Source organism: Siniperca chuatsi, linkage group LG3, assembly GCF_020085105.1.
Source record: "Siniperca chuatsi isolate FFG_IHB_CAS linkage group LG3, ASM2008510v1, whole genome shotgun sequence".
Lineage (NCBI taxonomy): Eukaryota > Metazoa > Chordata > Actinopteri > Centrarchiformes > Sinipercidae > Siniperca > Siniperca chuatsi.
Window position 1 is genome coordinate 23,450,979 of NC_058044.1, and position 26,190 is coordinate 23,477,168.

The window sequence follows — 26,190 nt, forward strand, 5'->3', positions numbered from 1 at the left end:
AAAGTGTTTCTATACACAAACACACTTTACACATGATTTCCCAGCAGCAGTTGAGATCAATGAAGGTTTACGTGTTTGATTAACTTCTGAACCTTACAGTTGAATAAACTGTTTACTGTAAAATTTCAGAAAAACAGCTATTTTGCATTTATGATGTTTTATAAAATGATGCCTTTGTTTTCTTTCTTGTTTTCGAAGAATTTGTGGAAATTCTAATTCTTATTCTGTGCCTGCTGAATCAGTATGCCTAATAATCAAACATACTGAAACTTTTTGGATTTCTTAAATTTTAGTTATATATTTTTGAAAGTATTCAGATCATTCTATGGATTCTATGGATATTCAATAGATTCAGTCATTTGAATGGATGTTGCAAATGTATTTAAATATTTTGAATGTCTGGATTATATTTTTTTTACCATTGTTTGATAAATATACTGGAATATTCTTCACACAATTTTTTTTCTTTTGATAGCCTAGTCAGTACAGATTCTCGTGTATGGCAGCTCGACCAGCTTCGACCAGCCGATCTCTCTCTCTCTCTCTCTCTCTCAGCAGGCAGCAAGGTGACAACGTCTTCGTTCCCACCACTTGGCTGGGTGTGATGGAGACACTGTGGCGGAGTTCAGAGTTTGTTGAATGCCATCCTTCAGCACGTTTGGTGTGGCTCGGGTATTCAGCTGAGTTTCGGGCAGTCCCGCAAAAGGCAAAAGGTCAAAAGAGAATTCAACCCAAGAGGTTAAGAAAAGTCCACTCAGTTCTCTGTGGAAGGAGGGAAATTCACACTACATACTGCAGAGCTGATGAGGTAAAGTGGAAACAGGTGACTGGGACAAGTGGGAAAGTCTGAGGGCTTCTGGTGGATGGATGGAGAATGGCAATGCAGGGTTCTGGGGAATGGGGTATGTGGCTGAAGGGAGGGACAGACAGGCAGAATGTGACAATTACATACTGTGACAGAGGATTTTATCCACATCGTCCATCTACATCGATAGTGAATGCAACAAAATATATTTTGCAAGAAAACTAGAAATGCAAGTTCTTTCATTAACATGTCTTATCTTAAAAGAATGGTTTGATATTTTGGGAAGTATGTTTATTCACATTCAAGTTCAAGCACAATGACTGTAAGCAGGGAGAAACAGCTCTCTTGGCTCTTATATTAACAAATGTCAAGCTATTCCTTCAAAACACACACACTTTAAATGTGGTAGCCTATAGCCATCATGTTTTTGTATAGGCTACTAATCATTTTGCATTCTTCAGTTAGTCATTTAGCCTTCTTTTACTCCAGTTAATTGTTACTTTTACATTCAATACAGAGTGCACATTTTGTGGACTAACAATAAGAAACAGAAAGTGGACAGTTATCCGTTTACATTTTGTTTGCACTTCAATAGGTCATTTCCCATTTTTCCATTTAGTTTGATGTCAGATTTCTTACCCTTTTAGAGCTCATATCTAACACTAGTAAATCTGCTTGAGAAGTAATTTCTAATAGGCTACTCTTACTCTTACTGATAGTTTCATCGTAGAAAAGGTCAGCCGAAACGTCTTGATTCTGAAAACAGTGTCCAGATGACTACGATTAAAACTTTTCTACGATGGAACATTCCTGGACAAATGAGGGACTACACCGTCTTACTGATAGTCTTTCCACAACTGCCATGAAAGCATCTTCTAATAAAAGGAAGCGCCTCTGTGTACACTAACTCAAGGATAAAAATGGACATTAAGTGCTCTTAAACTTTTATTCTGGATGACTTATTCTTATTTTCTTTTCAACTTCTGATAAGCCCTAGTCAGCCTAGAGCAACCATAGTGTTTCTTTGTTCTGCATGTCAGAAGTCCAACTATTTGGACATGAACAAAGTTTGTTTGATTAGTAATAATGAAAGCAGGCCACACCAGAAAGCAGACTGTCCTCAGTTAACAGCCTTCTAAACTGCACAAGGCCATTTCTCTCTAATTATTAAACCTAACCCTTCATGATATCAGAGTGACTGGTGTTTTGTTTGTCAAGGCAAACACAATCAATCCAAATACTCTCTGTACTGAGCTCTGTGGTTTGTATTAAAAGAAATACAACATTTAAATCAAATCAAGAAAACATTAAACTTTGAACTATTTCCATAGGGAAGAAAGAAGAAAGAGAGACACACACACACACACACACACACAGATAAGCCAGATAAGACAGAGATGCATTTCCTCCTACAATGTACAAAATTCAATAAAATAAGAAACATTTATTTTAACAAGTTCAACTCTTGCTGCCCAATATGTATCAACTTGCCACAACCTGAGGGACAGTGAATGCCCTAACACACATGCATTCATTAAAAAAAAGTTGCAATGTTTATATAGTTTTCACTTACTTGTATTTGTATTTTGAACTGCAAGTCAATATTTTTTTACTATTATTAACAGCATATTATCTTACTTAGCCTATCTGTATGTTTTTAGTTCACACGTGCTTTGGCAATATTAACATCTGTTTCCCATGCCAGTAAAGGCCAATTGAACAGAACTGAATTGATAAGCAGCTGTTTCTGATTGGTGCGGGTGGGACACGTGACCAGGCTCATTTGCATCTGGACAGGTAGGCAGGTGAGCGTGGGAGAAAGTAGTTTCAGTTATTCCGCGAACACATCGGCCCCTGACTGGATTATGAGTCGGTTTCCCGGAGCATCTCGCTTGGAACCAGGAGTCACCACAGGGCCCGTCGGTCATCTCACCTGGACGCTCAATAACCGGCAGGTAACTCCCACTGATTTTATCACATTTATCCTCTCAAAAGAAAACAACACGTACACCAGTTGAGCTACTGTACAACCGAAACAGTTTCCGAGCGTCTCCATGAGTCAGAGAGCCTGCAGGAGCAGTAACCTATCAACGGTTTCACCTGCCGTTTCACAACAGCAGCAGCCTCACCTGAGTTAAGACACAGGTTAAACAGGTGAAGCAGGATCTGCTGCATTCCGCCGTGCAGAGACATGCATCCGCCTGTGGCACTATAAAACTTTGGTGGGTGTGATTAGTTTATCGAGGATTAGAGAGAAAATTGGCCTTTTCGGAGTCTGGATGAGGTAAAAGCTATTTCTTTACACGAGACTAATAAAATTGTGAAAGAATATTTATGGTGAGTTTACTGTATTGTCTTACCTTCCTTCTACTGCATCATTATGCTATATTCTTTAGTACTTTCTTACAGTAGTTGTTTCAAACAGGTCTTATTCTGTAGCTTTGGTGTTGCCTGTCCATGTAAACATATTAGGGTACGTGTTAATTTTAAAGACTCGTTAACACTCGACCCAGTAACAAAGGTTATGATATGTAAAGGATCAGACTAATTTCAACAATGCAGGCACAGGAAAGGTGTAACGCAAACACGTGAGGCCCTCCGCAGCTAACCCTGAGTTGGGCCCTTTTCCACAGAGCAGGCGATCTTTTAACATCTTTCATAGTGAGGATACTAAATCATTTCAAACCCACAACGAGATTTAACAGACCGCTTTAAAACACTGGACACATATGATAGAGTTAACTGGATTGCGTCCGTTTTAAACAGTTGGAGCTTTTTTAAGTGTCTCAACCGCTGTCAAGGTGCTGATCCTGTGATGTAGAATATGGACAGAGGTATTAAAAACTTGATATAAAAACTTTCTTTGATCATGAAGCCTAATATTCTTATTCTTTATCAGTGAAGTGTATGAACTAGGCTACACTGCAGACTGGCGTCTCTGTTAGTGACAGACAGATCCACGTTATATCCGATGTGATGTGATGAACTGCTGCCTCTCCCTCTTCATCTCCTTGCAGTTCTCATGCATTAGTTCTGTGTTGACTGTGTAGTTGCTGTGGCTGTTTTATACAGTCTGCTGTAGTGTAAACTATTAGATATAAGTTATCCTGGCCATTCAAACTGATACAAAAACATGAATATCGCACACTATTTAGAATGATGTCATTATATAGACTGACCTATAGTTACTTTTTACTTTTATGTTTACTATTTTGCTATAAATCTTCACATTTGAGTAGCTGGAGCAAGCACATTTTTGGTATTTTTGTTCAAACAGTGACTCAAAATAGTTGCCAATTCATTTTCTGTTGATAGATTAATCAACTAATCATTTCAGCTTTTTATGCATTGATTGTTCTGCTCATACAGTATTCTATAAATCGATATTTCTTCTCTTTCTACCGCCACTAGTGTTAGGCTAACTTTCAGTGTATGACATTTTTTTTGCCCTTTTGGCAATAATACACTCGCTGAGCAGAAACTTCAACACCCCTAAGGAATGTAATGTAATCCCATACAACAGCCCTGCTGTGAACACTACCTGTGTGAAACACACTCAACAGAAACGTTGTGTGTGTGTGTGTGTGTGTGTGTGTTAGAGAAGTGTTAATTGACATTTCTGGTAACATTCGAGTCCATACTCTCTGGTGGTGTAGTGCCATTTTTTTTCTCAAGAAGAACTGTAGTGCGACTAGTCTTCAACTTATCCAAAATACTGCAGTTTTTACTTGACAATATCTTGACTAAGTCATGGCAAAGACATACTTGCTCCTCTTAAGCATTTTAGCTGTATTCCAGTTAGTGTTAATTGATAAGATATTTCTCCTGGTATTCAAAGCTCTCAGAGGCCTGAAGGAAGCATTTCCTTGACAGGTAAGTTGCTTTCATGTCACTTAGGTCATCCAACTGTGGGGTTTTCTGTCTGCACCAGACAGTTAAAGCACATGTCGGACAAAAAAGGAATCTGAATATGTCAACTTGGCCTAATGGACATTCTTTACTATATTCTGATATTTTATAGACCAAATAATTCTCCAATGGATCAGGCAAATAATCTGCAGATTAATCAACATTGAGAACAGTAATTTTTTTATTTACTTTATTTAGTCATGCATATACCTGAGATGATGGTGGTGGTGATGATGATGATGATATAATGTTTTATTTTTGAAGAAGATATCTGTGTCTTTAGGCAGGGGGCAAGTCCAATTATGGGTCAACTTTGAAGGCCCCTGTCTCCTGAATAGTTAGTCATTCTGGTCAATCAAACCTTATTCTAACACTCTCATATAGGTTAACATGTAGGAAAAAATGTGTTCAAATTAAAAAGGGTGAGGTCAGAAAGTGAGGGAATGCCCCATAGAACTCCTCTCAGTTAATGCTGACTAACCTAAATGATTTATGTTTTTCCTCTTCCTCATAAAATCTTGGACAGTGATGAGACCCATTTGATCAACCCCTGATATGGCTTTTTTTCCCCTTTTTTTTTCAGATGCGCCACTGTTATTTGTATCTAACTAATACTGTGTTGGTCCAGATGTAAGAACACAGGCTTCACAATCCTGATCGATACTTTAAATTCCTCAGGGAGGTGAGTGCAGACTAAACACTGTGTATGATCTCATCCCTGTGTAGCTGTTTAATAGCAGACTTTGGTAACTATATTTTATGGGTCTGTAATTTCCTTGGAGGTTTCCTGGAAAGAACTATGTATTTTGGTACCAATTATAGGGAAAATATGAATTCCCTCAAAAGAAAAGCTCAGTTTAAACCCATGAAAATATTAATTCATATTATTATTATTATTATTATTATTATTATTATTATTATTATTATTAGGAATGTTCTTCTCCATAAATATTGAATTGTATACTTTCGTGTAGACAAATTTTACATTTTTGCATATTTAGTTAACCTGGTATTCATTGCCTCTATGACTGTAGTTTGTGCTTTTTATTTGAAGTCCACACATTGAACGCTGTCTTTAGTTCCCTATATTCAATATCATATGACACAGTTCTCTCTAGGAAACATCTTGGAAATTATTCAGATATTATGGACGAAAACATTACAAAGTCTTTATTTGAGATGCTGCATGTAATCATCAATGGTTTTATCTGGAGTTATACATTTACCGACCCCTCTGACAGCCTGGCCTGTGTGTGTGATTCCCTCGCCAGCTGTCTGTCACCATGGCGATGCAGGTGTTAATCCCACCTACAGTGTCGGTGTTTGTGTTCGCCGTGCTGTCTCTGCTCAGCTTGGCTCTGCTGCTGCTGCTGTGTGTAATCAGGAAGAAAAGAAGGCTGGAGGGAACATACAGGCCCAGTGCAGAGGAGAAAAAACAGACAGGAGCAGGATCTGAAAAACCTGGCCTGCCTCTACCGTTGCCCAAAGAAGAACGCCTGATATGATGAACGATTTTATATATATATATATATATATATATATATATATATATATATATATATATATATATATATTATATATATATATTGTCTTTTGCACCAGAAATCTTCAGACATACTAAACACTGTTTGTGCCGCACCTTTTCATTCTTGGTGATAACAAATGGACTGATCAGTCTGCCAATTCTATCACGTTTCACTGCATGAAAAGAGGAAAAGAGTTTGTCTTATTCCCTTATCTAAATAAGTCACTCCCTTTATTCTGCCACATCTGGCACGTGAGCTGAAATATATTTTGTATTTGTACAGAGGTTAGTCTATTTTTATTGTACTGTGTGTTCTGTGTATTTATATATAAAACGTTGTGTTTTGCACTGTTTCCAGTTATGAAGGATATTGCTTAAAACAATGACAATGACTGTGATGCACTTAAGGATCAGTATAGTACACAAGGTGTTCTGTTAATAAACCAGGAATGTGCACACCCAGTGCTACTCTTTCTGTCCCTTGTCTTGGAGCATTGAAGGCCAGGGGAGAAGACTTGGATGTTCAAAATGTTTAGCTTATTAGGGTTTAAGTTATTCAGAGTCTGTGTGAAGACTTACCAAAAATGTAATAATTATCATCAGAATTTTGTTGGGAAGTAGCTGACGGAGTGCATATCTCTCTCTCACACACAAACACTTGTAGGAAATATTCACGTGTCAATGACAAATGGGCCATCATGCAGTGGCTGATAAGCAAAACATTCATTGTCCTCAATGTTAGAGAATTTCTTTATTTCAAACATGCCTCCTAGTTGCCTTAATTCTAAGTGTAAGTCATTTCATCAGGTATACAATATTCAGACAAACAAAAATCTGTTTAAATATTTAATATCTTGGCAAGGTGACCTGCTAGCCAGTTTGTGCCCTTGGACATAAGTCTGGTGATTTTCTCTGTTTTTCTTATTGTCAACAAATCCTATAAAAAGATCAAAAATATTAAACCATATTGGCCAAAAACTTTTAAACACATCAGTGAGCTACACTGTCACTGGTTGACATGTTCCTCCATTACAATGAACACACACACTGAAGTTTATTTTGACTCAATCCCCCATACACGTACTGCTGCTGTAAATACTACCGCATCAAATCTGTGGCTGAAAATAGTCCCAAACAAATGCTTTATTTACTCAGTTTTCAAAGATCTTCAATAGAAACAAATGGGCTTAGGGCTGAGAGTCACAGATATGACGTGGGTCATCTCATTTGTTGACTGCAAGAAAAACTAGAATGTCACCAGCCTTATCCATTAAGCTTCAAATTTCTTCTTAAGTTCAGACACTTTGATTGGAGGCAGGTTTTCCTCCTGCCCCTCTGAGCGGTTGTTCTCTTCTGATATATTTGAGTCACGTGGCGGGTGAGTTTGTGCATTCTCCCTGCTCCGAAACGTGCTGCATGGTCTCCCAGGTTCAGCCAATTCCTTTGTCCTGGACTTTACCTGAAAGCCCTGGCTATACGCCTGAGACTGGAAGCGTGCTACAGCAGATAGCACTTTAGGAGGAGCGGGGCTCTGCCTCATCTCCCACTCCTCTTTCTTTGCTGCTTCTTCACTGCTTTTTTCCTGACCTGCTGGGGGTTCAGGGTCAACAATAATACTCTGAGGCCCAGGAGAAGCTGTGGGTTTCAGATTGTCCTCCTGTTCTTGCTGCTCCTCCACAGTGTCGGGATGATGGGGATTCAGTGTGTTTAAAGATCCTGTCACCTCTTTGCCTTTCTCCTCCTGGTTCTGATTTCCCTCTTCTTCTCTTGCTACACCTTTCTGCATTTCATTCGTTCCTTTTTCTGTCTGTTCCTTTTGTCCCTCAACTACGTCCACACTCCGATTTTGCCCATCTTTTGTCTTTTCTTTCAGCCCATCATCCTCTCGCTTCTCTGCCATTTCTTTCACAGCAGGGTCCTCTCCAAAACTCACACTCTTTTCCTGACCATCTTTCTTTCTCTCTTCCTCTAACTTCACTTCCTTAAAGTTATTTCTGCTGTCTGTTTCTTCTTCTTCGTTCCCATTTATTGCTACCTTCACTTCTTCCTGTTTCTCTGTGACCTCCCCCTTTCCTCTTTCTTGCTCCCCCATTTCATGTGCTGACAGCAGACTCTCTGTCCCCTCCTCCTCTGGTACGCTGGTGTCCACGCACAGCCAATCAGAGTCATATGTCAGGTCTGACAGCTCCTCTGTGGTTTCCAGATTCCAGCTGTGCAGGCTGCCACTGCCACTGATTGACAGTGACAGGCTCTCCTGGCTGGGATTGCCTGGAAAACCGCGCTGGAAAACACAACAGCTGATGTTAGGCCAGAAATCACATTTGTGTGTGTGTGTGTGTATCGGTTTCTTATCTTCTTACCTTCGTGATATAGTCATGACTGTCCGGTCCAAACAGGTCGAGGCTGCGCGTGCCATACAGCAGGCCACGCTCGTGGGAGCTGCGGGAGCTGAGCGTGTCAAAGATCTCCCCAAGCAGATCCATCTCCTCCGAGTCACACAGCAGTGAATCCTCCCCCTCCTCTTCATCCTTCTGGAGCTCAGAGTCATGCTCGACTACAGTCCCCGACACAGCTCTGATGCACAGAGTTAACAAAACAGAATGGCACAAACAAGAAAATACATGCCGCATGTTCTTATCTTTTCTATCTTTTTATCTTATTTCTCCATCTCTCGGTTTCTCTCTGACTCTCACCCATCCCATGTATCTCCAGTGTCCTTTGTGTTCTCCTCGTCTCTGGGAGCCCTAAGTTTGTGAACAGGCCGACGGGGACGTGACTGACATGAGGCAACATAGAGTAACGAAGCAAAGGGATAGCAACGCAACATTCCCCCAATAAAAGTGACAGATGTGGGGTGAATCACAATAAAGCAACAGAAATTGAGCAATAAAAGGTCCAAAATAGCACAAAGAAGCAGTGTAGGACAGTAGAATAGACAGATTAGGTAATGATGTGGATATATGTGGATTTTATAAAATATTTAAAACAGATATGGGATTGTTTTGAGACAGTTCTCACCTTCCCAAAGTGTTGTGTGATTGGCAGGCGGTTTTGCAAGCAGTCTGATTGGACACGACGGTGTGACACCGATCCTCCTCTCTGAAGGGTGTGGTCTTCATTGTGGGCCTGCATTATACACACACACACACAAGGAAGAAGTATTACAGTAAAACCACAGCAGAATTTGGTTCTAGTGAAGCACATACCCACATAAACGCTGACCTACCTTGTGCATCAGCAGATTTTTCAAACCAGACTTGGCGAGACCTTTGGCCTGGGAGAGATTAAAAATATTATTATTAAGAGAGTTGTTTTTGATAATGCAGACTGAATTCACTTGCCCTTCTCCTAGCAAAAACACCTTGGCTTGTACTCACCCTCATGTTTGCTTTGGACTTCATGTTAAGGATGAGCGCTCCTCCCCCCTTCTGTCAAAAGCACAAGTGCATCTGTGTTGCACTTTTCAACAAGATGGGAACAAACTTAAAACTGTTTTATTAAAGATGAAAAGAATTTACCTTTAAATTACCAACTAACTGTTGATAAGATTTGCTTCTTCCTGCAAATAAACACAAAGAACAGAGAATAAGTGAGTAGTAGGAAATTTGACAGAGACAGGCACATAAACACAGACACGCAAACACGGATGCACACCTGCAGTTGTTTCACACTTAAGGATCTCCTCCTCAAAGAGATCATCTGGTTCCTTCCCTTTGTTCAGAATATCCAGGCGGCCATCAATGAACTAAAAAAACGTGTATTTGGTCATTTTCAAAATAATTTCAAAATATCTGAAAATGCTCACTCATTTACAGTAACATGAGGATGACTCAGTCCCACTGACTTCACAACAGATTTACCAGTAATTTTATTAACTGCCATACAATTGTGTGCCTTTAATCATGTAAAACATCTAAACACCAGGTCTGAAATAGCAACCTGGAATAGGTGCAACACCTAGTCCATTAAATTAAGAGTCTGCATCAAAGGAAGTCAGAAACATTTATTAACCTGCTGAAACACCACTTTAATTATTTTCCCAACAAGCCCTTCTCCAGTGTTATAATTGCAGTATCTGTCCAGCAGAGGGCAGTAAACGACGTAGTATGAGGCATAGTTTTTACCTGTTTGAAGCACTGTAAATGAATGGCATTCTGTAGGAACTGCCTCATACTGGAAGACTTGTGATCTAGAAACAGCTCCTCACTGAACCACATTTCATCCTCCTGCAAAGAAAGAAAAAGAGAGATAGGCACAACAAAACAGATACACATAGGCCCACTGTCTTGACCTGTAGAGCTGCCTATTGAAATGACCTAATAAAAATGCAAATAACACTGTAAATCGTTTAAAGCAGTTTTTTAAATACATACAGTGCAAACAATATATTTTAACAAACTATTAAATATTTACTCCACTGTTGTCATTTTTATTATTAAAAACGTAGGTGTTAAACTCTGCAATGAGCCTTTGTATGAATGACTGACCTCGTGACCCTGCAGTGCGTCCCTGTAGCCTCCAAACAGCAGAGCCTGAGCTTTCAGGAAGGCCCTGGAGACGCCGCAGCCAGGAGACACTGCCTGGCGCTTCAAACACACCTTCAACCCGGCCATCTGGAGACATATTTACATTTATATGTGTGATATCAATCCAGAGCAACAGGACACATGGGAAGAGGGGGGTAGGGGGCTGAAATCCAGCAAAAGTTCCTGACTGTGTTCATGCAACTGATACTGCAGCTAATAGCCAGTTTTCATTGCAGGAACTTTTAGAGGGGTCCCCAGGAACCACTTCAGGAACTCACTAATCTTGCTGTGTTTCCACCAGAGGAACCAGGGTCTTAATTTGGTTGCTCTGCCACAGTTCCTGGCCTCAAAATGTCTCTGCTCTGGGGGTAGCACTTTCTGATTGCAAAGGAACTATTGGGGCAGAGGTTGAAATGCTGATCATTACTGATTAGTCCTAAATCTCAAGCTGCTACAATGTGGACAATCCACTACAGAATTTATTCACACAGTAACCAAACACTGGGTGACTGTTTGAGGAAACATCCTCATGTGTTAAAGTTGAATCCCAAACTGCCAACCTTATTTTTAAATCTGTTATCAGTCTAATTTTCTAATCTTTGCAGTTCTACAGATGTGGTGTAAACGCAAACAGGAGTGCGAAGAAGGGACTTTTACTTCCTAGTTTATTTCCTGTGTTTATTTCCTGTGGCTCCATACGCCACCAGGACACCTGTACCCTTTAACTCACAAGCATCACTTGATTCTGTAGTACAGGGTAGACTTCGCTTACTTTCCATACTATAAAGACAGTTAAAGGGACAGTTCACCCCAAAATCAAAAATACAATTTTTTTCTCTTACCTAGTGCTATTTATCTAAATTGTTTTGGTGTGAATTGTCAAATGTATTTTTTTGACGCTTTGAGCACCACAAGCTGAGTGCCATATAGTTCCATCATATTAAAAAAATGCAGACATCTCTAAGGCCGATATCTCCAAAACTCAGCAACTCACACCAAAACAATCTAGATGGATAAATATCACTACAGGTATGAGGAACAATATGTATTTTTGATTTTGGCGTGAACTGTCCCTTCAAGTGTTTAGTGGGAGACAACAAAAAGACAACACACACCAACCTACACAAAGATTATTTATTACCACATCTGAAGGTATCCTTTTAAGGTCATCAAAGGGGGTTTCCAGAGTGTTTGTGTCCACATTCAGAATTACTACTTCCTCCAACCCACGACTCCTCACCCTCTGTCGGACAGACACAGAGACACAGTGTGATCTGTTGGGTCTGTCAGTTTGTGGGGACAAACCTAGTAGATTCATAGGATCCATAGATTGGAAGTATTTGAGTAAGTGTAGACTGAAATAGTTTTAATCAGTAGTTTACCTCAGATAGACTGGTGTGGACCCCAATTAGGTAAGGCATAGGTGCACTGTAACCAAATAAAAAAGTGTGAATCTACTGTAGATAGATAGATAGATAGATAGATAGATAGACAGACAGACAGACAGACAGACAGACAGACAGACAGACAGACAGACAGACAGACAGACAGACAGACAGGCTGACTGACTGACTGACTGACTGACTGACTGACTGACTGACTTCTTACCAGCAGTAGTCCAGTAGGTGGGGTGGCAGGACAGGGATGAAGATGTGTTGCCAGTACATGGGGTACAACACAGCACTGAGTGCATACACGCAAGACGTCAGCTACACACAACACAAAATGGAGAACTGTTTCAGACAATAACAACACACGACACACAAACCTGCTTGTGTGGTCTGCCATACAGTGTCCAATGTGTGACTTCAGCATAGCACAATGGAGATTCATTCTAGCTGCAGTGAGTTTGGTTTCCATGTAGTTGCATTCAGCAGAAGCTAAAGTGGTTTCTGTCTTCACTGGGGTTAGGTGAATGTTGATTGGTAAGAGTTGAGGTTAGCCAGTTGTCAAATATGGTTATAGGTTAGGGTGAGTTTCCAGAGAATGAATGTGCTTCTGTACCAGGAAGTAAAAAAAAAATCCTATAAAAATAGAAGAACAAAAATGTGTGTCTTACAGTGCTGAGTTTGCTGGCAAAGATGAGGATGCGTCTCTCAAACAGCATGCTGGCATAGAGCTGCAGCAGGTTCCCCACATCTACTGCCACAATCAGCTCTGTCAAGTTCCTCTGGTAACCCACAGACACACGCATGAGTTTGAATGGGCAACGTGTTGTGTACAAAACCCCACCTGCTTTGTAGGATATAAGATATAAACCCAAATCTTCCATACTCACATTTTCAGGGATGGAAGGGAGACTCCTGGGATCTGGAGCAATGAAGTATGGAACCTGATCAAAACAAATGAAACAAAACATTAATGAGAAAACTGGAAGTGTTTTTGCTTTCAGCTGGCTTCAACATCATACAGACATGCATGCATTACAGGTTACAGGATCAGAATTTAGGTTTTCATTCCAAAATTCTGTATCCATTAAATAATTATGTTGCTAGATGCAAACTATTGTGTAAGCTAATATCTTACTGTAATGTGTCCTTAAAGTTGAAATCTAAACCCAATTATTTACGGTCATATTTTTTCTAATTACCTCTCTATATACAGTAGAAGTTTTCATTGTTAGTGGCAGAGTCCGCCATTCTTGCACTGTATTCAAATTGCCTTCACTCGCGGTATTAATTTACTGCTAATGCAAACCAGAATTCTTAGACCTGTAGTATTCAACTGCACTTACTGTTACCATGGTAACCATGGGTGTCACCAAATCAATCAGGATTGAATCACATGGATTACAACTTATATTTTCGCTATTTCCACACCGTAGAATTGTTTTAGATGAATGAATGATAAATGTTTCTTTCAAGTGGAGGATTTCTTATCTTGGAATGAAACTCTTCAAAAGCAAATATCCACAAGATACAACCAACTGTAGCTTTGAGCCACATCTAGGCATTTCTTTAGACAAAACATTTGTTGTGAGGCCAGTACAATCATGGGTTATGGATACATACAGTTAACTGATTCAAAGGTCATAACGAATGGCAGACGTTAGTGCAAATCGTGTTAAGTTTGAATTAAACATTTAATTAGAGGGGTGAGTGACAAGGTTTTAGTCCACACACATCAGGTTTAGCCATCAAGCACAGACAGCTGAAGTTTTCAAGCAGGAGTTAGTCTGTATCTGCTTGGGCCATTATTCCAGACCACATGAACTCCTGTGGGACTCACCCCCTCTTCTCCCTCTGGGTGTCCAACAGGATGGGACACCTCTGTGCTGACCAATAGCTGCTCTCCCTCAGAAAAAAACACAACATGCTAACCACTGACAAAAAAACAACCATAAAGTCAAGTGTGACTCCTGGTTCTCATTGGCTAATTAGAGATTTACCATCTGCAGAGTGACAGATCCGGCTGCCAGTGGTATGGGCTGCTTGTAGAGCGCAGCCAGCAGAGCTTTCATCTCATTGGTCTGTTGACAAGATGATGGTTGTTATGTTAATGTTACTCATACAAGAGTGTGTGGATTAGAGACTATTAGAGGAGCAGAAAGATTACACACAAGCAATGGAAACTCACCTGTCCTTTTGTGAGGTAATCAGCCAAGTTGTTGAGAAGTTTGTAAAACACTTCAAACCATGGAAGATAACTGTAATTGATTAAAAATGCTTTTTATTATGGTGTTAAAGGCATGGTTAAACTTGGCATGATAATTACTCTTTCAATACCCCCCTTACACACATTCACACACCCTCACACAAATGTACCTGAGTATGCAAAGGCAGGTATGTGTGCTGTTGGTGAGACGACAGAAGCCAAACCGCTGGCATCCCTCAAGGTCAGTCAAAACAAAAGTAAAGTGCTGCACAACCACTCCATCCCTCACTCTGTGCAGATGAATGTAGTGAGAAGAGAACGTATAAAAGAACAGACCGGCAAGAAATGTAACCTGGAGTAAAGACAGTCATGGTAATCCAGCCAGTTTATACTCACCTTTGTATGTCATACGGGAAGCAGAACCTGGGTAATGTTTGACAAGACTCCTAGAGTGGGATAGAATTGTGTGTGTAAAATGAAAGTGAAAAAATCTCCCTAAAATTTAGGGTCTACAGCCATTCTATTGGCTCTGTAAGGCTGTACTTAGGCATTGTGGCACTAAAAAAAAGCTTGATTAAAAAGTCAGCATGCTAACATATTCACAGTGTGTTTGCATGCAAACGTTTTCTAATTAGCATGAATTAATCATGAAGTACAGCTGAGGCTAATGGGAAGGTCAGTAATTTTGCAGGATTTTGGTCATGAACCAACGTATTGGACATATTAAAGATTTGACCAGATGATGGCGCTAGATGAAAAGTCAGGGGATCACCAAAGTCAGTAGGATTCATCCTCTGAGGACCTTGAATGTTTGTACAAAATTTCATAGCAATCCATCCAATAAGCTAGTTGTTGAGATATCTCAGTCTGAACTAAATTGGTGGACCAACTGACCGACATTACAATCCCTAGAGCCACACTGCTAGCATAGCTAAAAGCAAGCTGCTTTGATCATTTTAATGTGACAATATATCCACAAATATGGGTTTCCTGGAGCAGGAGACATGAGTGGCTACCTCATCATTGAAGTCCTCTGGAAACTGAAACAGTACATCAGGATCTATAACATTAAAAAGAATGAATGCATAAATGAATAAACATCATTGCTAATAGCCCAAAGAAACTCTATTTACAAAGTACTTGTAGAGAAGCAAAGACTTTTAAGAGTTTTAGTGTTTTCAATCCTTTCAGCTCACACCCAGCTGCTCAGTCTGTCAAACTACCACAACATGTTCCCATCTGGTGACTAGACAGGCTGTGTGGTTTTTTTCTGATCACATGACAGGAAGTATGAGCAACTCAGCTCAGCAGAAACACCTTCATATAAACTAAGTCTTATCATTTCATCTTTTTATAACACATACATTAATTAGCGTTGCTTTTTATGTTTGAAGCCAGTTTCAGATGGTAGTTAGTCAGATTGGTGTATTGTATCATGTAGGAAAATGATAAGAAGAAGGTGAACACAGAAGGAGTCACAGGAAGTATTCAGGAACAATTTTAATCAACTTCTCTGCTGCTGACCAAATAATTTTGCACAACTAAACCGTTCTGTAGCAGACAACACACTTCTAGTAGAAACACAAGCTGGAAATCACACTAATTGTAAATACTACCTGGCCCAGGTGTGTTGCTGGGAAATAAGACTCACCTTTGTCTCTGGCTATGGGGCAAGTTGCTTCAAAGAACCAGTAGAAGGTTCGCTCAGGGTTTTGTCTGACAGGAAAGAGATTCACAGCACAGATGTGAGATTATACTTACAGTGTGTTACCCACCAAAACATGTGCACATTAATGCTGAGACATTCCAGGGAATCTGCCCAACACTTACATTACTCAAATCCTTATTTCATAAAACCTAGAAAATTTTGCTCTCAGGTTATCACGAAAAATATGTGCTCTTATGGACAAAGGTAAATCTATTAGAGACAGGTAGATCGTTCTACAGAAAGTGTGTGTGATTAAATGAAAATATTCAAAAGCTGGTCATACACAACAAACACAGATGAACATTTTGCTCTGCTTTGAACAAGAGCAGGTTTACCATGAAGTGTATGGCGACACATAAAGGGCAACAGAGTTGCTGCAGGATACTTCCTGTGCAGTTGTGAGAGGAAGTAATAAAAACCACAAGAACAGACTGACGGGTAGAGTGATGTTGATGGAAGTTGAGCAAAAATGACATTATTAACTTACTTTAGTCTGGAGCCCATGTTGTCTCGATGTGTCTGTGTCCATGTGTTTGTCCAGGAGGGCAGAGATCTTCAGCAGGTGTGTTGGATTATAGTCATACCTCTGATGTAGCAGTGGTATAAATGAAGACGGACAACAGCAGCAGCAGCAGCCTGCACAATCAGCGCCGAAGTGACAGAACACTTCCTGATCTATGTCAGTATGTGTGTTGTGTCAATGTGTGTATGTACAAATGACGTCTGTCAGAAGACGACCTCTCCAAACCCTCAGCCTTCATATTCACTTTCCTTAAGACTTAGATCTTTTCATCTACTTTAAAAATGTACAGCCATCAGGTCAAAAGGTAGCCTTTAATTACAAAACACACAAATCTTAATCAAGTTATAGAAACAGCATTTGCATTACGAAATTTCCCTTTTTCCCTCACCTGTGATTTCATTTTTTATTTGGTAAATCTCTACATAACCATTAGAACTATCCCTGACCATGCATTATATATAGAGGGACTGTCATTAATACTCACAGCCATGAGACAAACAGTCTCCACAACATATGGTTCCTTTTGTAGTGTATCATGAACTCTGGTGCTGATGTTGAAGATCTGTTTATCACTTGATTTATATATAAAAGACATGCTTTATGTCTTTAAATGCCATATAGCCTACATGGAAAGCTGACTGGAATGGTGTGTCTTGCTAATGCTCAAATGAACAGCATTCAAATTTATCTGCTTTTCCTATAAAGAAGTATTTTTGAGACATGTCATGACAGAGCATTCAATGTTACAGGTTACATAGTGGAAAGGTATCCACATCCTGCTCAGAGAGGCATTAAACTCATAAATCCCATACTGCCTCCTTGTGGTATTTAAGCAAAACTGCCTAATCTGTAGACAATGCAGGTCTCCATTTTAGTTTGCCTGCGCATCATCAAAAGTTGTTGATTCTCTCTTTGGTCTATTTCAGTTATTTTCTTATGTTGTTTGCATCTTGTTTGTATTTTAAAATGTATTAAAATTCAATATGTATAACACACAAGAAACACACTAACACACAAAGGAATATTTTTCCAACAAATTTATATCAATCAATGCCAAATTAGACAAGTGATCAAATTTGCATGACTTGAACAGTTTTATTGAATACTTGGCCCAGGTATGGAACTGATGATGATAAATGAACATAAACATAAAGCTACCGACAAAAGACCACAAGTACACCTGTGTTAGCTACCTCTATATGAGCACTGAGATGGGGAAGACAATTTAGCGTTGTGAATCCTACTCTGGCTGGAAGAAAAGGGGACTGTCAATGGAAAAAAGAGGAGAGGCGAGGAGAAAAGGAAACAGAGGAAATACAGGGGTAAGAGAACAGGGAAAGGAGAATACTGTTTTGAAAAAAAGTCGGAGAAAGAGCACAGAGTAGGAGTGAAATAAGTGGATGGAGATGTAGTTTTGACGAGTGCAGTTGAGAAATGATGAGTGATTTTAGCCTTAAGCCACCTCCTCCTCTCCCTCCTCCTCAAACTCTCCCTCCTCAGCCGTGGCATCCTGGTACTGCTGGTACTCGGACACCAAGTCGTTCATGTTGCTCTCCGCCTCTGTGAACTCCATCTCATCCATGCCCTCGCCGGTGTACCAGTGGAGAAAGGCCTTGCGGCGGAACATGGCGGTGAACTGCTCAGAGATGCGCTTGAACAGCTCCTGGATGGCCGTGCTGTTGCCGATGAAGGTGGCGGCCATCTTGAGCCCTCGGGGCGGGATGTCGCACACGGCCGTCTTGACATTGTTGGGGATCCACTCCACGAAGTAACTGCTGTTCTTATTCTGCACGTTCAGCATCTGCTCGTCCACCTCCTTCATAGACATGCGGCCGCGGAAGATGGCGGCCACGGTCAGGTAGCGGCCGTGGCGTGGGTCGCAGGCAGCCATCATGTTTTTGGCGTCGAACATCTGCTGAGTGAGTTCGGGCACAGAGAGGGCTCTGTACTGCTGGCTGCCCCTGCTGGTGAGCGGGGCGAAGCCAGGCATGAAGAAGTGCAGACGAGGGAAGGGCACCATGTTGACGGCCAGTTTACGGAGGTCAGCGTTGAGCTGGCCGGGGAAACGCAGGCAAGTTGTCACCCCACTCATGGTGGCAGAGACCAGGTGGTTGAGGTCTCCGTAAGTGGGCGTGGTGAGTTTGAGGGTGCGGAAGCAGATGTCATACAGGGCCTCGTTATCAATGCAGTAAGTCTCGTCTGTGTTCTCAACCAGCTGGTGGACAGACAGAGTGGCATTGTAGGGCTCCACCACTGTGTCTGACACCTGGAGGCACAACAAGCAAAGGTCAGGGGAATAAAAAGCCAGAACAGGAAAAAACACCAATAAACAGTGCAACATGATCGCTGTACCTTAGGAGAAGGCACCACACTGAAGGTGTTCATGATACGATCAGGGTACTCTTCACGGATCTTGCTGATGAGCAGAGTTCCCATACCAGAGCCGGTACCACCGCCCAGGGAGTGTGTAAGCTGGAAACCCTGGAGGCAGTCGCAGCTCTCAGCCTCCTTCCTCACCACATCCAGGACTGAATCCACCAGCTCGGCTCCCTCTGTGTAGTGGCCCTTTGCCCAGTTGTTACCGGCTCCACTCTGGCCTGGAAGGATGGGTTAATTATTTAAACTGAAAAATTGTTTTACTTCTCGATATGAAATGCAACAATTCTCCCTAATATGCTGATAATTAACACGTAATAACCAACATATGTGTGTGTGTGTGTGTGGTTGATCAAATACCAAAGACAAAGTTGTCGGGTCTGAAGATCTGTCCGAAGGGGCCGGAGCGGACAGAGTCCATAGTACCTGGCTCCAGATCCACTAGGATGGCCCTAGGCACGTACTTCCCACCTGGAACACACATGCATGTGTCAAAACATTTTCTTAAAAAAAAAAAAAGACTATTCCTATTAGAACATCAAGCAAATGTGTGTGGTTGTTTTTAACAGTGCTGACCTGAAGCCTCATTATAGTAGACATTGATTCTGTCCAGCTGCAGGTCACTGTCTCCATGGTAGGTTCCTGTTGGGTCAATGCCGTGCTCGTCACTGATCACCTCCCAGAACTACAGACAGGTCGATGGGTTACATCAGACAGAAACCAGTTAAATAAAAACTTATATCACAGGTCATTGTACATTTAACTACTGACAGTTAAATATCTCAACACAGGGCAATGTAAACTGTCTGCATTTATACTGCACTTTACAACCCGCTCTACTTGCTGAGCCACAGCTGCCCCACCATGTGAGTATTGTACTGCTGAAACAATCGATTAATCAGTTAATTGATTGACAGAAAAATAAATTGACACCCAATCGAATAATGTTTTAAGTCACTTTTAAAGCAAAAATGAAAAACTATTTGCTTGTTCCAGCTTCTCGAATGTGAGGATTGCTGCTTTTCTCTGTTCTCTATTTGGATTTTAGACTGTTCAGACAAGACAAAACAAGCAATCTGAAGATGTCACCTTGTGATGGCCTGTTTTCACTATTTCATAGGGCAAACGATTAATAGATTCATTAAAAGAATAATTATCAGATTAATCGATCATAAAACACTTTTTAGTTGCAGCCTCAGAACATTTGACTAGATCATCAACCTCAAATCAATCTGTGGTTCACAGATACCTTCAGAATATGGGTTGATCTACATTTGAAATGAGGCTAAACCCACATCCATTAATTGATGCATGGACGGTGATAAAATACCAGCCTATTAGGAATTATTATTATTACAATTAAATATGACCTAATATGTGTGTATTGAAAAACTGCCTGCCTGCGTTTTCATTGCATTCGGTGTCTGAGCCACACCCCTCTGTCTCTCCCTGACCACACACACACACACACACACACACTCACACACACACACACACACACACACAGACACTAGTGTCGTCTGTCAAAAACCCTGTGATTTCAGAAGCCAAATCAATCCCATCTGAGACACACACACACGCACACACACACACACACACACACACACACACACACACACACACTGTTACAGTGACAGAGGGTCAGTTGAGGTGTTGTTCATTTAAAGGCCATCAGCACCAACAGCGGGGATGTCTCGGCTTGCCACCGCCCATCCTAAACGATGCTGTTGTACGTGTCCTCTTAACAGCGGACATGTCCTCTTAACAGCGGACACGCAGGCATCAATATGGTTAAACTTGAATTCACGTAAAAACTGACTGCAGTGAACAGGCAGATTTAACGCCGACGTGTGTGTGTGTGTGTGTGTGTTTTCATACCTTTGCTCCAATCTGGTTCCCGCACTGCCCGGCCTGCAGGTGCACGATCTCACGCATGTTGTCGCTGCGGTGTGGGGGGTCTCACAGAGAGCTGGAGAAACAGGGGAAGCTGGCTATGGGCTGCGGTTCTGCGGCTGTTCGGTCGTGGCCCTCCCGGTTCAGTCGACAGTCTGGCTGAATGGCGGAGGAGCAGTGGCTGCGTTGTAAACTCTGTCTCGCCCTTCCCTCTGTCCGCGGCTGCGCCGTAACTCTCAGTGCTGCAGCATGACGTCATCACCATGGCAACGGGAACCGGGCACGGCCGGAAAATTGGCCTGCCTGGGCCGGTTTGTTGGGATTGACATGCCTGTGAGATAACACTGGGTAAATGACCGAGATTAACTTTCTTCTTAAAGATTTGATTTACGTCTTCCAGAGCCACGGGGTTAACCGTCTGAACTAGGAGGAATACAGATTACCTGAGTGTGATGGCTAGGCCACATGTAGGGATGAATGGCTTAGAAAGACAGTGTTATGAAGAAAGTATCAGTTTTGCATGTTGCATTGGCAATAGCAAGCAATAATATGTGGCCTATGTGTGTATGTATGTGGAATTCACTCACATGCAGTAGTGTGAACTTGGTTTAGTATCAATATAAAAGTAGCCTATATAGCTTTTGGATGCCATTTTGTTTATTTCTTATTTTGCTGTAGCTTATTTATTAATTTTAAATAGTTGTTTCTGACCTCTTTAGACTGTTTCGTGTGCTGCTGTGACACAAGAATTTGTCCACTGAGGATTAAAAAAGTCAAATCTTCTTATCTTATGAGTAGCCTATGTTTACATGCACACATCGTATCCTGGTTATGAGTCCTGTCCTGGTTTTGATCATATTTGGCATGTGATGTTTGCATGGAACATAGAGAAACCTGGTCTCTGTCAGCTCTGCATCAGCCTGGCCCAGGGGCAAAAATGTTGGGTCCCTGTTATCCCCATTTCCAACCCCTTCCACTCCACTCTGTGAATTGCACATCTCCTGGTTCAGTATTCTTCAAATGAACTTGGTCCTATGGCTCGACATCTCCCCTTATCTAAAGGCAAAAGTGATACAGACAGACAGATGTCTGGTTCGATTGTGCAGCCTCCCAGGCTTCTAAAACAGCCAAATTCTCAGAGAAAAATACATAGGAGGGCGTGACCTCAGTGTCCTCAGTGAATATTTTGCATGTATAACCCAATTAAATGTTGTCCATCATTAGGAAGCAGCTTGTTATTTTGTTTGTGCTGTTGCCCATGGAGACAGGAAGTTTGAAAACAGACTGGAAGGGAATGAGGAAGGAAGAATGTTGATAGTCAGCAAATGAGATGGCATTCCCCAACCTTTTCTCGCAGGTGTCAACGTTTTCCAAAGAAAACATCAATAGTGAGTTAGGAGGTAAAATCTGATCACAAGTGATCACTCAGTAAACAGCAGTCCTATATTAACAGGATTCTGACAAAATCTGGATATACAATATCTGGATTCATGATTGTAGATCGTGCTACTGACAGCTAAACTGGGACACATCGTTTGATTTGTTTTTATTAAATTGTCTTTTCCTTAATAACACACAGCAATTTGATCTCCACAGAAGTAATACAGTGCATTATAGCCTACAACCTCTTGACACATGTTGATTATCAATTGAGGTCTTTCAGTACCTTCTAAAAACATTCTAGCCTTTGAGCTGTATATCTTGTTTGAAATTATGAACATGAAATATTGACTAGTGCTGCTATATTATTTATATGTAATATATTATCAGTAGCTTATTATCTCTAATTACAGAATTATAGAATTTTATTACTGTTTTGTAAACCGAAAGTAATGTGATATTCTTCTTTTGCTAACCTATCATTTTCATTTTCTGATTTCCTTTGTATTCAGCACTGCTCAAAGGTGAGGATAGTTATAGTTAAGATCTGTTTTTGTGTTTATATTTGGGTTTACAGCAACATTCAGTAAGTACACTTTGAATCACTGTCAATGATGGCTTACCAACCTGGCAAAGCAGGTAACTGGCCCAAGCCCCCAGAAGCAGCGGCCCCTGAAGACCCTTTTTTTAGTTTATGGTAACTTAATAGAGTACATAAAAATGATGGGTAGTTAATTATGCAGCCTGATTCCAGACCTCCGAATCACAGACCAGATGTCCAAGTTGTTTAGTAATTCACGTAGATCAGTGTCCAGTGTCTTTATAGCAGAACTGAGCAGTAATGTTGTCATAGTTAGCCACTATGCCCCCTGATCCTCATGTACTCCAGTGTATCTGCCCTTCCTTATGTTTCCTGGCTGTCCCCTGTCCATGTGTGTGTGGGCCAAGGTCTTCACAAAGCTGGATCTTATCAACTTATTTGCTCATTCTCCTTGCCAACAGGGGCGGGTTTCTTCTTTGTCATGAAGAAGGACAAGACACTACGCCCCTGCATTGATTACCGGGGCCTGAATCAGATCACCATCAAGAATAAATACCCGCTGCCGCTGATCAACTCCGCCTTCGAACCACTTCAGGGGGCCAAGGTCTTCATGAAGCTGGATCTCCGGAACGCATATCAATTGGTGCGCATTAGAAAGGGGGTTGAGTGGAAGACGGCTTTCAACACCCCCTTGGGCCATTTCGAGTATTTGGGGATGCCATTCGGACTTACCAACGCCCCTGCCGTCTTCCAGGCGTTGGTTAATGATGTGCTAAGGGACTTCCTAAATGGCTTCGTCTCCGTCTACCTGGATGACATACTTATCTTTTCCCCGGATCAACCCATCCATGTCCGGCAGGTATTGCAGAGGCTACTGGAGAACCGGCTCATTGTCAAGGCGGAGAAATGTGAATTTCATGTCAGCTCCGTGAGCTTCCTCGGGTACATCATTGAGGGCGGTCAGATGAGGACCAACCCGGCCAAGACGCAAGCGGTTGTGGCATGGCCAACGCCCACCACCCAGAAACAGCTACAGCGCTTCTTGGGATTTGTCAATTTCTACTGGCGGTTCATTCGGGATTATAGTCGGGTGGCGGCACCTCTGACTAAACTCACCTCTCCCAAGATCCCCTTCGTCTGGACCCCGGAGGCAGAGGCGGCCTGGACCCAACTGAAGGCCCTCTTCACCTCGTCCCCTATCCTCATACAATCAGACCCCACATGACAATTCACGGTAGAGGTGGACGTTGGTGTCGGAGCAGTCCTCTCTCAGCGCTCTCCCACGGATCAGAAACTCCACCCGTGCGCCTTCTTCTCCCGACGACTCTCCCCAGCCAAACGGAACTATGACGTCGGCAATAGTGAGCTCCTGGCTGTCAAGCTGGCCCTGGAGGAATGGCGGCACTGGTTGGAGGGAGCTGAGCAACCATTCGTCATGTGGACAAATCATAAGAACCTGGAATACAACCCGAACCGTCTCGCTGCTGAGGAGACATTACTGGTGGGCCACGATGGAGGTAGACACCCGGGCCTTCGTCGGCGCGTGTTGCGTCTGCACTCGAGGAAAGGCGTCTCACCGACCTCCGGCAGGTTTTCTCCGGCCTCTCCCCATCCCCAGTCGGCCATGGTCTCACATCCTCACCATCGTGGACCGTTTCTCAAAGGCGGCCCACTTCGTGGCACTAGCCAAACTTCCCTCGGCCCGGGAGACGGCTGACCTCGTGGTGCAACACGTATTCCATCTCCATGGCATACCGTTAGATATAGTCTCTGACCGGGGTCCCCAGTTCATTTCCCAAGTCTGGAAAGCTTTCTGCCTGGCGCTGGGGGCTACCGTCAGTCTTTCCTCGGGTTTCCATCCCCAATCCAATAGACAGACAGAAAGGGCCAACCAAGACCTTGAGGCTGCTTTACGCTGTGTGGTTGCCACAAACCTGTCTACCTGGAGCTCCCAACTCGCCTGGATCGAGTATGCCCACAATTCGCTAACCAGCTCTGCTTCTTCCGTTGTTGTATGTGTGTGTCTGTGTGCTGGTCTGGCTTCCTGATCTCCTGCCTGCTGCTGACACCTGACTCCCATCATCATCAGTCTCCACCGTTTATCTACCAGGGCTCTTCCACTCTACCGACGGCAGATGGTACGCACACCTCGTAACGGCCCCAACGTCAAGTAAGATAAGTGTAAAATGTTCTTTGTTTCTGCCTTGTTAGTAACTCCGGTTCTCGCTGTCTCAGACTCACGCTCTGCCAGTGATCACAGCTTCAGTCTGCCTTTGGATCTTCTGGACATCGGTACCACGCCAACCGCCACAACGCCCTCGCCATCCGGCCAACTTCGCCTCCAGAGCCAGCCGCCTACCCGAACTAAACGCCAGACTTCACTGGTCCCCCGCCTGACCGGCCCAGCCCTTCCCACTACGCTTGCCAGTCCAGTACTAGCTCACCTCGTTTCCAACCCAGTCTGGTCGAGTCCTCGAGGCGGTCACGAACCACGCCGAATACTTCGTACCCCAACAACTATCTGCACAATAAAGACTGTTTTCAATCTTACCTCGCTCTGTCCTGTGTGTCCTGCATTTGGGTTCTAAAATCGGTCTCTCGACAAATGTGTGGCTTATGTGTGTGTGTGTGTGGTTGTGGGCTTTCATCAGCTATTTCCTGGATAATCTTGGCAAGAGATGGATTCACTTGTCACATGCAGGGACTTGCAGCAATGTGAAATTGGTGTATTTGCCTCAGTCTCAATATATAAAAGTATATAGCTTTTGGATTACATTTTTATTTATTATTTTGCCATATTTATTCATTATAAATGTAGTTATTTATCTGTTTCCCACCTCTTCAGACTGTTTCTTGTGCTGCTGTGACACAAGAATTTGTCCACTGAGGATTAATAAAGTCTTAAATTTTCTTAGGAGTGGCCTATTTTAACATGCACGCATTGTGTGAGTCCAATCCTGGTTTTGATCATATTTGGGATGTGATTTTTGCATGGAACATAGACAAACCTGGGTTTTCATGTCTCTGTAATAGCAGAATCTGGGCCCGGGGCAAAAATATAAATTTATTATTGGAATGACTGAAGTAAAACAAAATGGTAATTCAATCTGATTATTAGGCTACCACTAGTACTTTCAGTTAACTGAAATGATGAACATTTTAATGTGGTTATTTCCTAATCCATTGCATATTCCAAAAAAAAAGTTGTTTTAAAGTAGAGTTACTGCCACAAATCGATGCACAGCAGTAGGCAGGAAGTAGTCTCGTGTATAGGAGCACATGTTGGTTTCTAGGGCTCTATGAAAAATAGAATTAAGATACAATGTGTAGTTTTCTGTGTGCACTGCACTTTGTGGGTACTTGAAGGCGACATGATATACAATGCACAGAGAGTACTGTATGTGTTTTTG

General features: G+C 42.0%; 2 protein-coding genes and 1 long non-coding RNA gene across 7 annotated transcripts; 1 reads left to right on the forward strand and 2 right to left on the reverse strand.

The window, feature by feature from the left end:
* The first annotated feature begins 2,568 nt into the window (after window positions 1-2,568).
* On the forward strand, window positions 2,569-6,701 carry LOC122873343. Its single transcript, XR_006377401.1, has 3 exons — window positions 2,569-2,760; window positions 5,298-5,396; window positions 5,986-6,701. It is a non-coding gene; the product is annotated as an uncharacterized LOC122873343 (long non-coding RNA).
* Window positions 6,702-6,975: 274 nt separating this feature from the next.
* dennd1c (DENN domain containing 1C) lies at window positions 6,976-16,741 on the reverse strand. 5 transcript variants are annotated; one of them, XM_044189940.1, is made up of 23 exons: window positions 16,555-16,741; window positions 16,011-16,075; window positions 15,376-15,419; window positions 14,756-14,805; window positions 14,530-14,649; window positions 14,342-14,411; window positions 14,154-14,234; window positions 13,994-14,050; window positions 13,044-13,097; window positions 12,825-12,935; window positions 12,374-12,474; window positions 12,148-12,193; window positions 11,889-12,008; window positions 10,727-10,852; window positions 10,364-10,465; window positions 9,894-9,984; window positions 9,758-9,798; window positions 9,617-9,667; window positions 9,466-9,513; window positions 9,258-9,365; window positions 8,933-9,015; window positions 8,600-8,813; window positions 6,976-8,520 (listed from the first exon to the last, which is right to left on the reverse strand). In XM_044189940.1, exons 1-23 carry the CDS (start codon window positions 16,569-16,571, stop codon window positions 7,510-7,512), a joined length of 2,811 nt encoding a protein of 936 aa, XP_044045875.1. In that variant the 5' UTR covers window positions 16,572-16,741; the 3' UTR covers window positions 6,976-7,509. The 5 variants fall into 5 exon arrangements, with proteins under 5 accessions (XP_044045875.1, XP_044045876.1, XP_044045874.1 ...); XM_044189941.1 differs by having other exon boundaries at window positions 11,907-12,008; window positions 13,994-14,059; XM_044189939.1 differs by having other exon boundaries at window positions 13,994-14,059.
* Window positions 16,742-17,612: 871 nt separating this feature from the next.
* LOC122873339 (tubulin beta-4B chain-like) lies at window positions 17,613-21,091 on the reverse strand. Its single transcript, XM_044189945.1, has 5 exons — window positions 20,845-21,091; window positions 19,543-19,651; window positions 19,327-19,437; window positions 18,943-19,187; window positions 17,613-18,856 (listed from the first exon to the last, which is right to left on the reverse strand). Exons 1-5 carry the CDS (start codon window positions 20,899-20,901, stop codon window positions 18,044-18,046), a joined length of 1,335 nt encoding a protein of 444 aa, XP_044045880.1. The 5' UTR covers window positions 20,902-21,091; the 3' UTR covers window positions 17,613-18,043.
* Between the last annotated feature and the right edge of the window lie 5,099 nt (window positions 21,092-26,190).